The sequence below is a fragment of the Primulina eburnea genome, chromosome 11 (genome assembly GCF_022965805.1).
Source record: "Primulina eburnea isolate SZY01 chromosome 11, ASM2296580v1, whole genome shotgun sequence".
NCBI classification, from domain to species: domain Eukaryota; kingdom Viridiplantae; phylum Streptophyta; class Magnoliopsida; order Lamiales; family Gesneriaceae; genus Primulina; species Primulina eburnea.
Window position 1 is genome coordinate 33,999,889 of NC_133111.1, and position 16,701 is coordinate 34,016,589.

At 38.7% G+C, this 16,701-nt stretch overlaps 2 protein-coding genes across 2 annotated transcripts; one reads left to right on the plus strand and one right to left on the minus strand.

Annotated features, from left to right (window-relative positions):
- Positions 1 to 206: 206 nt before the first annotated feature.
- LOC140804468 (uncharacterized) lies at positions 207 to 2,588 on the minus strand. Its single transcript, XM_073160506.1, has 6 exons — positions 2,352 to 2,588; positions 2,169 to 2,264; positions 1,824 to 2,073; positions 1,569 to 1,665; positions 763 to 828; positions 207 to 660 (listed from the first exon to the last, which is right to left on the minus strand). Exons 1-6 carry the CDS (start codon positions 2,494 to 2,496, stop codon positions 460 to 462), a joined length of 855 nt encoding a protein of 284 aa, XP_073016607.1. The 5' UTR covers positions 2,497 to 2,588; the 3' UTR covers positions 207 to 459.
- A 10,120-nt stretch (positions 2,589 to 12,708) lies between these two features.
- Positions 12,709 to 16,444, plus strand: LOC140805555 (uncharacterized). The gene is made up of 7 exons (XM_073161820.1): positions 12,709 to 13,385; positions 13,774 to 13,793; positions 14,595 to 15,021; positions 15,156 to 15,279; positions 15,415 to 15,485; positions 15,722 to 15,879; positions 15,942 to 16,444. Exons 1-7 carry the CDS (start codon positions 12,709 to 12,711, stop codon positions 16,442 to 16,444), a joined length of 1,980 nt encoding a protein of 659 aa, XP_073017921.1.
- Positions 16,445 to 16,701: the final 257 nt, after the last annotated feature.

Sequence of the window (16,701 nt, forward strand, 5' to 3'; positions counted from 1 at the left end):
TTCGCATATTGAATATATATTATTACTAAATCTATCCGTACAGCTTTTTGGCACTCAATTATTTTAAGAAGTTTGGGTAAACCTAGTCATTCAGGAAAGGATTTTAACAACCAACAACTGTTAAAGTCAGTTCAATTTTTCCAAAGAAATTATAAAAGAGTTCATTAATCTCATCTAAATTGTTTTCCGATCCTAACACAACGTAATATACGAACCAAACCGTGATGGAGTCGATATAGCAAGATACGTATTTCCAACTTAAACAAGAATACGGTGTTTCTTGAATACATAAAAAAATGCAAGATTTAAGGTACATTGACATTTTTATCTCACTACTTCAGAAATACTTTTGTGAAATACTTCGTAAGAATGCCACAAATCAATGCCTTTGGCCTTTTACAATTGTTCAATTGCACGGTGAGGATTTCAACTTTCTTCCAAAAAGATTTCAGATGCATATCATTCTTCCAGAACTTTGCAAATATCAAAGGTTTTGTTACCTATTTTACATGAAATACCACTAAATACACAGGCACACAAGCGCTTATGTGATAAACCTCCAACGGTATTGTGCATCTTTGTTTCCTCTCCAATCACTTTCCACAGAGAATCGCTTATATCCCCAACTGCCCAAGCTATAGATATATGTGGGCGTGGATCCTATGAGAAATTTTGTAATAGTGTGTTGATATTTATAATTTGACGCGTTGATAGTAACTTAAACAAGGCAAAATTATGGAAATAACAGGCATATAAACAAACCTTGTAAAACTCAGGAAGATTATGAAGTCTGTACGCATCATTCACGGCTTCAATTTGCTTCTTTATCTGAAATAAAGAAAGTATATAAAGTTCTGCATAATTTGAAGCACAAATGATAAATTTACTCGGGCTTCACAGGCCTGCCATTTAGATCCATATCATAAACAACTTTCGTGTCAGACATATTTCAAGATGCATGATATCATGTGGGAAGATTTTGGATTGGTCTTTCCCGAGAACAACATGCTGCTATTCAAATTTATTCGAACAATTCTCTAATTCTTAAAATAATCAAAGAGCTTTCTGTGGTTTATTCTCACATTAAGAATTCCACTGTATTTGGAACTGGCCAGCACAACCAATGATACAAGTGAACAAAGAATCCATGAATTCAAGGAACAATCCTTGCATTTCAAGATTCGGCAGCTCCTTAGAGAATGTGATAACATTTAGCTTATCTGCCAATAAAGGCCCTTCTTTTGTATCCATTTTTATCCACACATGTACATTTCCAATCATTGGCATTTCACACTATCTCATCTACCGCAGATTGTAAATTTTCTGCTATTTTTGGTAATGGTAATGGGACTGTAAAAGACCCGTTGACTGAAAGTTAGTTTCTTGTGCCATAAAAAAATGCAGCACAAGATAAACTGAGAACAAGAGCACATTCCTCTCTATTTGCCATTTTTTTTACTTGCTAGTTTGCCAAGGACATTAACTTTGCGTAAATCCAGATGACGTTCCTACATTAAAGCTTTTCACGGAAAATAGAAGTAGCTTACAGATATGATTCAAAATTGTACCTCAGTTAAGCCTCCAGCAGTGACTTCCAAAGAAAGAAATGTCCGGGTATAATCATCGTTGACAAATACCACCCATTTAGTAAAATCAATCCAGTACCTGTTAAATTTGAAGAACAACATCCAGCAATGAACTTTAACCTTACAAAGCATCTACCATTACACAAGTAGAAAATTTCCAAGTAAAAAACTAGTCACTTCCATTTGAGGGATGACTGTCCCACCATCGCCCGTAATAAATGCACTCCTACTTCTCACCTCCTATGAGACTGAAGTCTCTGTCTAAGCATGCCCACCATGGAATCTCTTTGATGTACTCGAATAGGAACCGTCCTTCCCAAGCTCACGTGAAACTCCCTCCCTAGCACAACTTGCTCAAATTTCTGACCATCTTTAATCAAATCCCTTAAAGGGATGTCAACATCAACCACATGAAGCTCAGGTATCAGCCGAGCGACCCTTTTCAGAAACAGGGCCATCTCTTTTCTTTGCGTCAATGGAATTATAACTAAAACCACAAAAATAAAAAAGAAACTTTATTTCTGTAATCCAAGACCGAAATTAGAACCCAAACAGCTTAAACAAAAAAAAAGCATATCGTACCAGGGATGTAAACATGCAAAGCAAAGTTGCCCTCGACGTGGGGGAAGCTCCGGACTCGATTGGGTTGATCACTTTGTACAGCGTAATCAAATGTGCCTTTCACAAGCAAAATGTCAAATAGTTGGGGTACGAGCATCACTAAATAAGAAAAATGCACGAGTGGGCACAATCAGGGAATATTACCCAGTGAATTTGGCGGATGGAGGAGAGACAGAGGAGGTGGGGGGAGATTGATGGGTAATTCGGTCCGGTCGGATGATGAAGTGGGTTCGGATTCTGAATCGGATTCGGAGGAAGATTCGCCATACGACGCCCTCAGAGCTTCCATCACCGCCTTACAGCTGATTGTCTATGTAATGCCCACAATGGTTAGTCCAACATCGTCATAGCATGTTGTAAAAATATTTGCCTTTAGCCCCTTAACTATTAAAGAAACTTCTTTTTAGTAACCATGAATTCAGCTCAATTCTTCAAGAAGGGAAAAATTAAAGAACGAAAATGAATCGTAACAATAAACTTCAGAAAAATTATTTTTTGGTCCAGTAACTTATATATTTTTCAGTTTTGATCTTCTCACAAGTCAAATAGCAACTTAGTAATATAAGTACACCAACTCCCATTTTTCCCGATTTCAATTTTTTGTCGGAATTAGCAATTTAGTGATCTTAGTACACTAACTCACATTTTTTTTCTATTTCAATTTTTTTCGGCGAATTCTCCCTAACAAATTGAGCATTCTGGGGTTTGCAGAGAGAATTTCATATGTATGGTCATCCATGATTTTTTTATCATATGAAAATAAATAAGGACATTAGAGTAACACTCCAATGCTAACATCTCGTTAATTATAGATCCACCACCATGATATTAATTATGAGTATTTCAAATAATTTATATGCTTTGCTAGGCGAAAGTAAATGTTTAACTCGAATTAATCCAGAATTATCGAAATAATATAGTAAATAGAGAAATTATGTATATTGTTGAACACATAATATTTTCTAAAAATTTACAGTCGTCTCTTCATCGATTTCTGTTATCTTCCATGTCTTAATCTTGTCTCACATTATAATTGCATCAATAATTTTAATGTAAAGTTATTTTATAAAACAATTTCATAAAGTCATCTCCAACCATAAAATCTATTTTGATGCAAATTTTATATTAAATAGTGCGATTTTTGTACCAAATACAACATTCATCTCCAACTCATTTACTTCAAATCTTACACTAAAAAGAATATTCTCGAAATATTCCTTTTATTTTACATATATTAATTATTATATTTTATTTAATATATTTAAATTATGACTAATGTTTTATTATTAATAAATTTAAATAATAATAAATAGGTTTATAATTTAATTATAAAACATAAATTAATTTATTTTTTAAATATTAATAATTAACATAAATAAATAAATATTTTAACAATCAACAATTATTTTTTAAAAATTTTTTGATTAAATATCTAATTATTAAAATAATAAAATAAATATTATACTATTATTTAAAAAATATTTATAATTTTTAATACAAATATTTATAATAAATACAAATAAAAAACAAACAACCATGCGCCAGATTTGGCTCAGAGGTCTCCTCTGCGCCAAATTTGGCGCAGAGTAAGCCAAAATAGCGCAGCCCCCATTGGAGGAATTAAATATGTCATTTTGGTGCAGCCTTGAAGATGCTCTAAGCAGTGATTTGATGAGCTTTGATGACTAAAGTCAAATTGGGAAAAAAATCTTGGACATTATTTTTCTAAATTTTTAAGTTCACTGGATAATCACCTTCAATTTTTGGGCTTGCCTAGGTTTCATAATTCATGTCAACTCTGAAAAGTGATAAATATATTGATGATTTAGCGGATGAATTTCCTCTTTATAAAATCAATATCATAATTAAGCACAATGTACTTGTCTAACCTTTTAAAGCTCGTAGGCCTGGGAAACTATGTTGGAATCGTACGACCAGTTATAAATGCAGTTTATGCATGTTTTATACAAACGTGTCATTCTCATTTGGGATTATACTTCTTCGAAGCAACCCGACGGCAACAAACAGGATTAGTCGAAGGGATCGATACGTGGGTCGTGCTCGCTAGCCATAGCCATCCCAGTGCAAAGACAAGTAGGGCACATCACATGCAAGCACAAAGGCACAAGACTTGCTTAGAATTGTCCCCACATACCACAACTCATATTAATGCTTTGACCTATTGCTTACAATTTTCAAAACTATAGCCAATAAAATCATCCATATAGAGATAAAGAATAATGATAGACACTTTTATTAGTATTTGTATATCAATTTATACAAGTATCTAATCTTTCTAAATAAGTACAATTATAAACTCTAATATAGACTTAATATACAAGGTAAAGAGATCACAAAACAAATCCTTCAGAATCAATATTGTGTATGCAAAGATATGCACAGATATGCTAACATGCCTCCTCAAGATGGAGGTTCATCTGAAACGCCAATTTTGTGAACTATATGACGGAGACGAGGTCCAGGTTAATGGTTTGGTGAGTGCATCAGCTAGTTGATCGACAGAGGAAACATGTGATATCCTTAGCTTGGATTGTTAGACTAAGTCACGAACAGAATGATAGTCCAAAGCAATGTGTTTCATACGCGAGTGGAAGACCGGGTTGGCACATAGGTAAGCGGCTCCAATGTTGTTGCTGTAGAGCACATGAGCGTTTGGAAGTGAAATGCCGAGTCCAAGAAGAAGAGAACAAATCCAAGAAACTTCAGCAGCACCCGATGCAATGGCTCGATATTTAGCTTCGGTGGACGAGCGAGCCATAGTGCACTGCTTCTTCGAGCTCCAAGAGATGGGATTAGAGCCAAGGAAGATAACGTAAACTGCTATAGAACATCAATCATCAAGATTGCCAGCCCAATCAGAGTCTGTGAAACCAGGAAGAGATAACAATGTGGTTGGACGAAGATGAAGGTCATAGTCCAAGGTGCCATTAAGATATCGAAGTAGACGCTTGACAATCCCCCAATGATATTCAGAATGGGAGTGCATAAACTGAGAAGATTCACCGCAAACGCAATGTCGGGGCGAGTGAGTATGAGATATTGGAGACCACCAACAACTTGGCGATAAGTAGTGGATTCTGCTGGGGAGGCTCCATCGTGAACAAATAATAGTGTGTTGGGTGCGAGAGGTGTCTGTACTGGCTTGGAATTGTGCACGTTAAAGCAAGCAAGAAGATCAAGAGTATACCCCGTTGAGACAGGTACAGACAATGAGACCTTGATATGACTTCAACACCAAGAAAGTAAGAAAGAGTTCACAGGTCCTTGATCGAAAATCTGGAGGCCAGTCTGCTACTGATATCATCAATAAGAGCTGAGTTATTCCCTATAACAATCAAGTCATCAACATATAATAAAAACAGGCAGTAACATCTTGGCGGGAAAGTATACACAAGGAAGCATCAGAGCGAGAGTTCGATAATCCAAGTGTTAGGAGGTAGCGACGTAATTCTTGGTACCAAGCACGAGGAGCTTGTTTGAGACCATATATAGATTTATGAAGCTTACAAACATAGTTCGGAAAATTCTGGTCAGTGAAACCCGGGGGCTGAGCCATAAAGACTTCTTCCTCAAGAAAGCCTTGAAGTAAGGCGTTGTTAACGTCTAGTTGACGAAGGGGCCAGCCTCGTTGGACAGCAAGGCTCAAGATGACACGAATGGTGGTTGGTTTGACCGTAGGACTGAATGTGTCACTGAAGTCAATTCCTGGACGTTGTTTAAATCCTTTGGCAACTAAACGAGCTTTAAATCTTTCAACCAACCCATCAAGAGTACACTTAATGCGAAATATCCATTTGCAACCAACAAGATTTTCAATGTGGTGGGGGGAACAAGATCCCATGTGCCATTTTTTAATAAAGCGTCAAATTCTTCGGACATAGCAACCCGCCAACGGTGATCACGAAGAGCGGTAGAAACACTAGTAGGTTCTTGGTCCAAGGAAACATTGGAGGTGTAAAGGGAGAATTTGGGATTTGGTTTGGAGATATTATTTTTGGAGCGAGTATGCATTGGGTGGCTTGGAGGAAGGGAAGGGACAGGTGGTGCATGTTGGTTCAGAGCAACCGTAGCAGGAGCGGGTGATGGTGAAGGGACCTCACGTGTGATCTGCAGGACTGGCAAAGGGCGTTCCATAGAGGTAGAGATGGCTGCATCTGTTGGAATAATGAACACATGAGGATCATGGTTTGGGGAAGAGGACAATGTCGATGAATTTGTACTGGAGGTGTAAGGGAAGACAGACTCGACAAAGCGAACATGGCGAGAGACAAAAATGCGAGAAGAGGATACATCAAGGCAAAGATAAGCACTTTGGGTAAAGGAGTAGCCGAGGAAGATGCAAGGTAAATATTTTAGGACTAATATATGGAGGCATAAGGGCGTAGTCAAGGGTAACACAAGCAACCAAACATGCGAATTTTAAGAAGATTGGGTGGACGATGAAAGAGTTTCTCGAAAGACGATAGCATAGAGAGATTGGGTTTTGGCATCCGGTTAATGAGATAAGTGGCGGCGGAAAAAGCAAAGGGCCAGAAGGTCGATGGCAAGGAGGCCTAATATAAGAATGTGAGACCGGTTTCGACAATATGGCGATGAAGACGTTCAGAATAGCCATTATGTTCAGGTGTGTGAGGCAGGTAGTGGGGTGTGAGATTCCATGCTCGGCGATAAGGGAATTGAGAGTAGTGAACTCACCACCATTATCAGTGTAGAGGGCGATAATTTTGATTTTAAAGTGCAACTCGACGAGAGACCTGTAATTTTAGAACACCGAGAGGACATCAGACTTCTGAAAAAGAGGATAAAACCATATATACTTAGTGAAATGATGTACAAAAATAAGGTAGTATTTATAACCATCCATGGAAACAACGGGGGAGGTCCATAAATCCGAGAAGATCTCGAGTGGCGAAGAAGAAGAAATAAAAGTAAAAAATGGAAGTTTGTGACTTTTATTAATATTGCAAGACTTACAATGAGAAATCGGAAAAGAAATGACAAACACTGGGAGAACTCTAGAGGACACCAAGTGACGCATAACTTCAGATGAGGGATGTACCAAGGTGAGCATGCCAAATGGGAGTAGATGGGAGTAGACACAGAGGCAGAGAGATAGGCTGAGGGAGAGGGGGAAGATGCAGCAGGAAAGGGCTAGACATAAACATCATTGTTACACGGTCCTGATGAGAAGCAGATGCCCCGTGGCTAGATCCTTCACCTGGAAATAATAGAGAAGAAAGGACACAGAAACATTGTTAGTGAGGCATAGTTGACCACAAAGATTAAATTTTTAGCCATAGATGAGACACAAAGTAAGTGATAACTCATGTGAAGAAGTGGCAGCACAATAGTGCCAGTGTGTGAAATAGACAAACCAGTGCCATTGCCATCTATGATGGAATCAAAACCATCGTAAAGGGAATGAAGTGAGAGGTTTGAAAGATCCGACGTCACATTATGAGAAGCGCCAGAGTCAAGAATCCATTCGATGGGAGTGGGAGTGGGAGTGGGAGTGGCAGCCAGGAGGGAGGCCGTGTGAGCTTGAGGAGCAGCGTAGGCAGGTCTTGAGGAACCAAAGGATGGCTGGGAATTGGAAGGCATATACTGAAAAGGAGGCACCATTTAGCCGAGTGGCAGATGATGCCACATAGCTGGCAGCGCCCTAGGTATGCTTTAGGTGCTGAAGTAGAGGCATGCAGGGCATGGCAATGAGTTCCTTGACCAGGAGGGCGAAAGTGCCCATGGCTTGGTGGAGCAGTGAGTCTTGAAGATCCCTGAGAGTAGCAAGGGCAACAAATTCAGTGGAGCGAGAAGTAGGGAAGGCCGTAGCTGGACCGTTGACAGTTGGGGTGTGAACCAGGAGTTGGGCCTCAAAATTGAGCAATTTTTCATGGAGTTCACCAAATGTGATAGATGTTTCACGTGCTTGAATGGCAAGGGAGATTTCTTTGTAGTTCTAGTCTAGAACATTGAGAATTTTCAGGGATAGATCTTCGATATCAACTGAGACGTTCATGAAAGCAAGAGCATCTACGTTGGCTTTTTGATGCCTTGGAGGAATTCGGTAATGGATTTTGATCCCTTCATTGGGAGGGATAACTGAGCTTTTACTTGCATAATGCGACCTCTTCTAGGAGCGACGTAGGTTTTGGCAAGGGTGTTCCAGGCTTCAAGAGATGTTCGGGAGGTGACAATGAACGGGATGAGTGTCGACAAGATGGCACCGATTAGTGCATTGAGCAAGAGTTGATCTTGACAGATCCAAAGTGAGTAATTGGGATTGGGCAAAGTGACGTTAGATGATAGTGGGAGGCGGACATGGCTTTGAGCCATCGAGAAAACCAAGCATATCATATACAATGAGAAAAGGTTGAATTGGAAGCGTCGTGCCAAATAATTAGTTGATGTAAGTTTTAGAGGAGCTTGAGCAGTAATGTTAAAGGAGATGAGGTTGGAATGGGATGCAAAAGAGGAGATGACAGCTGATGAAGTGATAGGTTGTGGCGGAGTCGGTGGAAGAATTGGTGTTGTAGAGAAGAGGAGTTGGCGTTAGCCTAGAGAGGCTCTAATACCATATAGAGTTTAAAATAATGACAGAAACTTTTATTAGTATTTGTGTATCAATTTATATAAGTATCTAATCCTTCTAAATAAGTACATTTATAAACTCCTAATATAGACTTAATATACAAGGTAAAGAGATCACAAAACAAATCCTTCAGAATCAATCTTGTGTATGCAAAGATATGCACAGATATGCTAACAATCCATGTGAAGACCCAAAATTTTATTATACAAGAGACAAAGTACCAAGTTGATTTTTGTTTTGTATTGAAGATGAATTATGGTATGGAGAAGAATAAATTACATGCAACCTTTGACATTGAGGGAGAAGACCTAAAGTCACATTGGTGATTAATGCCATAAACCATGCAACCTTTGGTATGGAAGGGAAATGCCTAAAGTCATATTGATGATTAACGTCACAAACCATGCAACATTTGGTATGGAGGGGGAAGGCCTAAAGTCACATTGGTGCCTATAAATAGTGGCAAAAGAATGAGTAAAATCACACCAAAACAACATAAAAAATTTTCTCCAAAAGTTGCAATTTTCGAGTACCAAAAATTCTGCCCAATTTCTGAAAGTTTTGTTCATTTTTTACACAATCAAATCCGATCTCCACCGTTCAGAATATACCTACACGTGTTTAGAGCAACATATCCAAAATTCAGATCGATTCAACGGTTCAATTATGCGCAACCATTTTTTCAAGGTGACTGGTTTTTAGTGTCAAGCTCCAACTTGTTCATTCCAAGATTTTTGGAACAACCTTTCAAGTAAGTGGGTTTATATGGTTTAAAGATTATGTATGTTTTAAAATTCGATTGTCTACTGCATGATGTGAATAAGTGTGGATTTCAAAAATCACTAAGTTACTTCAAATCATTTCGTTTTGTTACGTCTGTTTGTTCGTTTATACTTCTCCGTTGCGTTCTATGTTGGTGTCATTCTGTTCGAACCAATTTGTCTTTGAAAGATAAGTTATTTGTTTGAATCTGATAATGGTGCATCAGGAAAGCCCGTGAGAGAAAAGGCCCTAGAGTGAGTCTGTCTATGGGAGAAGGCCCCAGAGGGAGCCCGAATACGGGAAAAGGCCCCAGAGAGAGCCAATTTACAAGAGAAGGCCCCAGAGGGAGCCCAAGATCAAGGATAGCCCATGATCATTATAATATGTTTGTATGATAAATTCTGTTCTGAAATGTTCTAATTCGAAGTTCTGATTGTTCTAATCTGATTTCTGTTCATCCAACTCTGAAACTCTGATTTGTTCAATGATTAACTTATGTTCATCCAACTCTGATATACTATGTCATGTAAAAGAAGAAGGTTTTAAAATTATTATGTATCAAATGTTTTCTGGTATTCGATCGGCCCTACTTGGTGAGTGTTTCCCAAAACGCTCACCCCCTTACGTCCCTCTCCAGGTGGAGAACAGGTAGAAAAAAATGAGCAGGAGCAATTCTGGGGCTGGTAAAGAATTAGAATGAAGTAATTTAAGTTCTGGATATTCAAGTCCATTAGTGTTCCTTTGTCTTTCTTAGTAATGTTTGTACTTTTCGCTTCCGCAACCTCTGTATTTTTCTTCATTTGTAAAGACAATAGAAAATTTATGAAATAGACTGGTATTTGGCTATTTTCTACGAGGCTTATTGTTATTTGATTAACAATTCAAGATGTCACGGACGTCGCGGTCTCGAAGCGTGACAATCCATTATTGGGGTGTCCCGTCCGTTTTCAAGAGCCGGTTTGAGTCATAAGGTGCTTAACTGATACTTTAATTTCATGGAGGCCTATTTTAAACCTACGCAACACATTCCAAGCTAGAAAACGAATCCTTTAGAGAAAATCAATATTCCAAATCATCAAGCAAATTTGGCATTCAAGCTTGTTATTTTATGTCTCATTCATGAGTTTATATGAGTTAATTCTATTTGTTATTTGTTGCTCTTCTAAGACTGATCTTAGTAAACACCGTGAGACTGTAACTCTATGTAGTTAATGAGAACATGAAGATTTTTAAGATCTTCATCTTCCAGCAGAATGTTAGTGAGATAATTATGAGAGTTACTGACATTTTAAGTTGATGGATAGAAGAAATTTATCTTTGGAGCTCTTGAGGCCAAAGAAAACTCGGACGTAAGGCTAGCTCAGAGTCATAAAGACCAAGAAGTGATATGGAACCCCTTAGTTTTCTTGAAACTTTATAGGCAAAAACTTGTGTGAGACGGTCTCACATGTCGTATTTTGTGAAACGGGTCTCTTATTTGGGTCATCCATAAAAAAATATTACTTTTTATTGTGAATATCGATAGGGTTGACATGTCTCACAGATAAAGATTTGTGAGACCGTATCACAAGAGAGCTGCTCAACTTCATATATCCTATGTTCTTACCGCTTTCATTTATTTTCATTTGCATTATTAACTTGATTTATAATACTTGTTAGATCGATCGAAAAGGATTTTGCCATGAAACTCGAAGTTTTGGCCAAATCATTATAAAATACTAAAGAATCCTAAAACCTATTTCATGCTCCCGGATTAGGTTCTACCAGATTTTATGTTTCTGACTAATACCAAAGTGGATAGGATCACACTCTTTTAATTAAATTTCCAAAGAAACTCAGTTTCAATCTTACAAGGTGTGTTTATCATCAAAAATATCAAGGTACCGTAGACATGAACAGAAAGTAATATTTGGCATATGGCAGGTGGATATAAATTTAAACCTGAAACGATGTTGCCATGCCTTTCCTGATCCTGAACAGTTAGAACACCGTTCTATTTTAGGGGGCGACAAATGTTAGTTTCCACTACTCAGTGAGGAGACTGGTTCAACAAGCATAAGAGATACAAATCTTGAACAGGGAGCACATGCAAGATATCATGTACATCTGAAACGCTAAGTCCCACAAGCACCAAGATGTGTACCTGTTTTACACAGTTCAGGTCTAGACCTTAGTTTAATATGTAATTTAACTTAGTTGGTCTTCAAATATGGAAATACTATTCACACACACCATTAGAAAAAAAAAGGTTGTTCATTATCGTGCTTGGATCATGAGGTGTGGATGTCAATGATGGACGTTCCATGTAGGTATATATATATCTATAGGGATCGGGAAAAGAACACAAGTTTGTTCCTGCCAAGAAAATTGGAATGTTGGATGGCACGAGTTTGTTCCTGCCAAAAATCCTATCGTTTGCATGTTTTTTCATATCCTCTCTAGTAGGATACTACTAGAACTACAGAACAATCAGGTAGATGTAAAAGGTAATAAATAATTAAAACACGGATAAGAAATTCAAAAGGGTGACTAGGTAGACATCAATTTTCATGGCATGTTTACCTGTACCAAGAAAGTACTTGCATCTCTTATGTTCCTGTTGCTTCACATTATTTATCTCCACCACAATCAAGGCAGATATCACTCCCATTGCTCCTCCCGAATGAAGCCACGATTGGATCAACATCAATACAAGTTCAAATTGTGTTAATGTGGAGACAGAGGAAAAATTTATAACATTCAAATGTATAAAGAAATTGTAAAACTTTGTTACACATGTCGACCTCTTTTCCCGGCCCGGCCTAAACAATTCTAAGTTTTGTAATAAATTTACAGGCAAAATATAAATTATTGTGCATATATCTTTTGAGGAATATTGGTCAAAAATATATTCGCTTGATTTAGCCTCTGTATTTTAGGTAAATATATATTTGTGATTAAGAATATCTTGAGGAGAACAACCGAGCCTTGGAGAACAAGGATCTTGGTCAACTTTTTGTAATATATATTCATCATTATTGTGAATGAAAGAGACAGAAAAACCGTGGAGAATTTGTCATGGTATCGGATCCTTGGAAGATTCTAGGGCAAACACATATTTGTACTGTATTTTAGCTTCCACGAGAGATCATGGCTAGCAGAGAGGGAGAAAAGAAAGGAGATGGTGACAAAAAGTTGGATATGACTTATCACCTTGGATCGAGTGACGGTCCGAGATACATCATTAACCCGATTCAATTACATGGTGAGAACTACGATGAATGGGCGAGGGCAATTCGAACCTCGTTGAAAGCGGAGAGGAAATTTGGCTTTGTGGAAGGGACGGTCCCAAAGCCAACAACAGAGGAGAAACTTGAGGATGGGATAACTGTGCATTCTATGTTAGTATCGTGGCTGACCAATACTATTGAGTCATCCGTTCGGTCTACACTTGGAGAATATGATGATTCACAACTTCTGTGGAACAATCTCAAAAACAGGTTTTGTGTGGTGAGCGGCACTCGTGTGTGCAAATTAAAAATGTCCTTGGGGGAGTGCGAACAAGGAAAAACCGAGACTGTGGCAATTTATTTTGGTCGTTTGTCAAAAATCTGGGACGAACTGATCACATATGTGAAAGTGCCGATTTGTAAGTGTGGAGGCTGCACGTGTAACATCATCACGCAGGTAGAAAAAATGAGAGAAGAGGACTATCTTCATCACTTTCTGATCGGCCTTGATGGATCATATGCTTCAATTCGAACAAATCTGCTTGGACAACTGGAACTTTATCTGGGCATAAGGCAGGGAATTCGCAGGGCTGGCAGGTACAACTGAAGCTGCGGCTCTTGCGGGTGTTTCAGCAACACAACTGCAGCAACTTCTTGATTTTTTGAACTCAGCTAAAACAAACGATCGTTATACATGGCAAGAACAGTGATTTTAGTTGGATTATCGATACAGGAGCCTCGAACCATGTGACTTATGACTTTTCTATTTTGAGAAATGTGAGAAAGGTGAAACACTGCCCGGTGGTATTGCCGGATAGAAATACGGTACAAGCAAATCAATAGGGGAGTGTCATGTTGCCAGGAGGATTGAAGCTTGACAATGTGCTTTATGTCCCACAGTTAACATGCAATTTAATTTATGTGTCTCAATTAATCGATGCATCAAATTGTGCTGTACAATTCACTAATAATATTTGTGTTATAGAGGGCCAACCGATGAGGAAGGTGATTGGAGCGGGTGAAAGATTGGATGGATTTTATTTTTTTCGTGGTGTTCCTCAAGTGAAGGCCTTGACAGTGGATGGTGATTCTTCGTTCGAGTTATGACATCAACGAATGGGGCATCCATCTGAGAAAATATTGAAGATGATTCCGGCTGTGAGTCATTATTGTAAGAATAATAATAAAGCTTGTGATGTGTGTCCGCGTGCAAAACAACCTTGATCTAGTTTTCCAATTAGTACGAATAAAGCTGGTAGAATTTTTGAACTTGTTCATTTGGATTTGTGGGGAGCATACATGATTCCCTCTTCATGTGGGACTACCTATTTTTTGTCAATAGTAGATGATTTTTCAAGAGGAGTTTGGGTATATTTACTATCAATAAAATGGAAGTGGAGTCTGTGTTTCTTAATTTTGTTGCTATGGTTGAACGTCAATTTGAACAAGTGATAAAACATGTGAGAAATGACAATGGGACCGAATTTAGTTGTTTGCGTGATTATTTTCAAGATAATGGGATTATTTTTTAGACTTCTTGTGTTGGGACTCCACAACAGAATGAGAGGGTTTAGAGAAAACACCAACACATTTTAAATGTGGCTAGAGAATGGAGATTTCCAGGGAACTTACCACTCAAATTTTCGGGAGAATGTGTGTTGGCAGCATGTTACTTGATTAATAGGACACCCTCAACTTTAGTTAAGACTAAATCGCCATATGAAATGTTGTTTGGGAAAGTGCCCTCTTACGATGCTATTCGTTTATTTGGTTGTCTTTGTTATGCTCATAATCAATGACACAAAGGCGATAAATTTGCAAGTAGAAGCTGTAAATTTATCTTTGTTGGCTATCTTTTTGGAAAGAAAGGTTGGAAGTTGTATGATTTAGAAATGCACGAGTACTTTGTATCGAGGGATGTGAAGTTCTTCGAGAAAGAATTTCTTTTTGTGCCAAATCCACCACAGAATGTGGCGACTCCTATGCTGGCGACCAATGAGGATGGGGCATGGAGTGAAGATGAGGGTGCCGATGAGTGTGCTGTTTGCGTTGAGGGGGAGTTGGAGGCAGTGTCCACCCTCGAGGGGGGGTCTGGTGATGTGGCACAACCCGTGCAACAGTCCGCACATGAGGATGTGTACATTGAGGGGCTGAAGAATACGGTGGGAGAGCAAGGTGTGCGAGTTGACAGCGAGCTAGGGCGAGGAAAACGAGCCAAAACTTCTTCCACACGGTATCGTGATTTTGTTACTCATACTATACGGAAAATAAGTCCATTTGAGAATTATCAGCTACTTCATCTTCCTCAGGTACGCCCTATCCTATAACATACTTTGTGAATTGTGAACGTTTTTCTGTGAGACATAGGAATTTTCTTGCAGCAGTGACAGCAGGACATGAGCCCAAGCATTTTAAAGAAGCAATGAAAGACTCAGGATGGCGAGATACGATGGATAAGGAGATTCTTGCCCTTGAAGCCAATGAGACTTGGGTAATGGAGACTCTTCCACCCGAAAGAAAGCACTTGGGAGCCAGTGGATATATAAAATTAAGTATCAGTCCGATGGTAGCATAGAGCGACTTAAAGCAATACTTGTGATCTTTGGCAATCATTGACTATAACAAGACATTTGCTCCTGTGGCAAAATTGGTGACAGTTCATGTTTTCTTGCCATTGCTGTTGTTAAAAATTGGGAGGTACATCAAATGAATGTGCATAATGTTTTTCTTCACGGTGACTTAAGTGAGGAGGTTTATATGAAGGTCCCTCCAGGTTTCAAAAATACAAATCCTAACATGATTTGCAGGCTGAAAAAGACGTTGTATGGTCAGAAGCAAGCTCCCTAGTGTTGGTTCGCAAAATTGTCAATAGCGTTGAAGAACTATGGATTTGTGCAATCCTATTCCAATTATTCCCTGTTTGGGTTGTGCAGGGGACGAACTCAGATCAACGTGTTAGTTTATGTTGATGACTTGATTATTGCAGGGAACGATAAGGTTGCCTTGACAATTTTTAAAGATTATCTTGGCAGGTGCTTTCATATGAAAGATTTGGGCGTTTTGAAATACTTCTTAGGGCTAGAGGTAGCCCGTAATCCAGACGGAATTTTTATTTGTCAAAGAAAATACACATCGACATTAATTCTGAAACAGGTTTATTGGGAGCAAAGCCTGCGGCATTTCCTATGGAACAAAATCACAATTTGGCCCTTGCTAAGGGCGCAGTCCTTGCGGATCCGGCTCCGTATATGCGACTTGTAGGAAGATTGATTTACATGTCTACGACGAGACCTGATCTTGCATATTCGGTTCATATCTTGTCCCAATTTATGCAGCAACCTCGTGATGATCATTGGGAGGATGCTCTCAGGGTCGTGAGATATTTGAAGAAGAGTCCAGGGCAAGGGATTTTGCTCCGTACTGATAGTGACCTTCATCTAGAAGGGTGGTGTGATTCAGATTGGGCTAGTTGTCCACTTACGTGGCGTTCCTTGACAAGCTGGTTCATGTTACTTGGTGGTTCTCATGTGTCATGGAAGACCAAGAAGCGACAAACAGCGCCTAGATCGTCTGCAAAGGCTGAGTACAGATCCATGACGGCAACATTATGTGAGTTAAAGTGGCTTAAACAACTTTTAGGTGACTTGGGTATGTGACATCCAAAAGTTATGACGTTATATTGTGATAGTCAGTCGGCATTTTACATTGCTCAAAATCCAGTCTTTCATGAAAGAACGAAGCATATAGAGGCTGACTATCATTTTGTTCGAGATGTGGTGACTGAAGGGATGATTTGTCCGTCATATGTTTCCACAAATGTACAATTGGCAGAAATATTTACAAAAGCGTTGGGAAAGCGAAATTAGAGTTTTTACTCCGCAAGTTGGGCGTTCGAGATCTTCACGCTCCAACT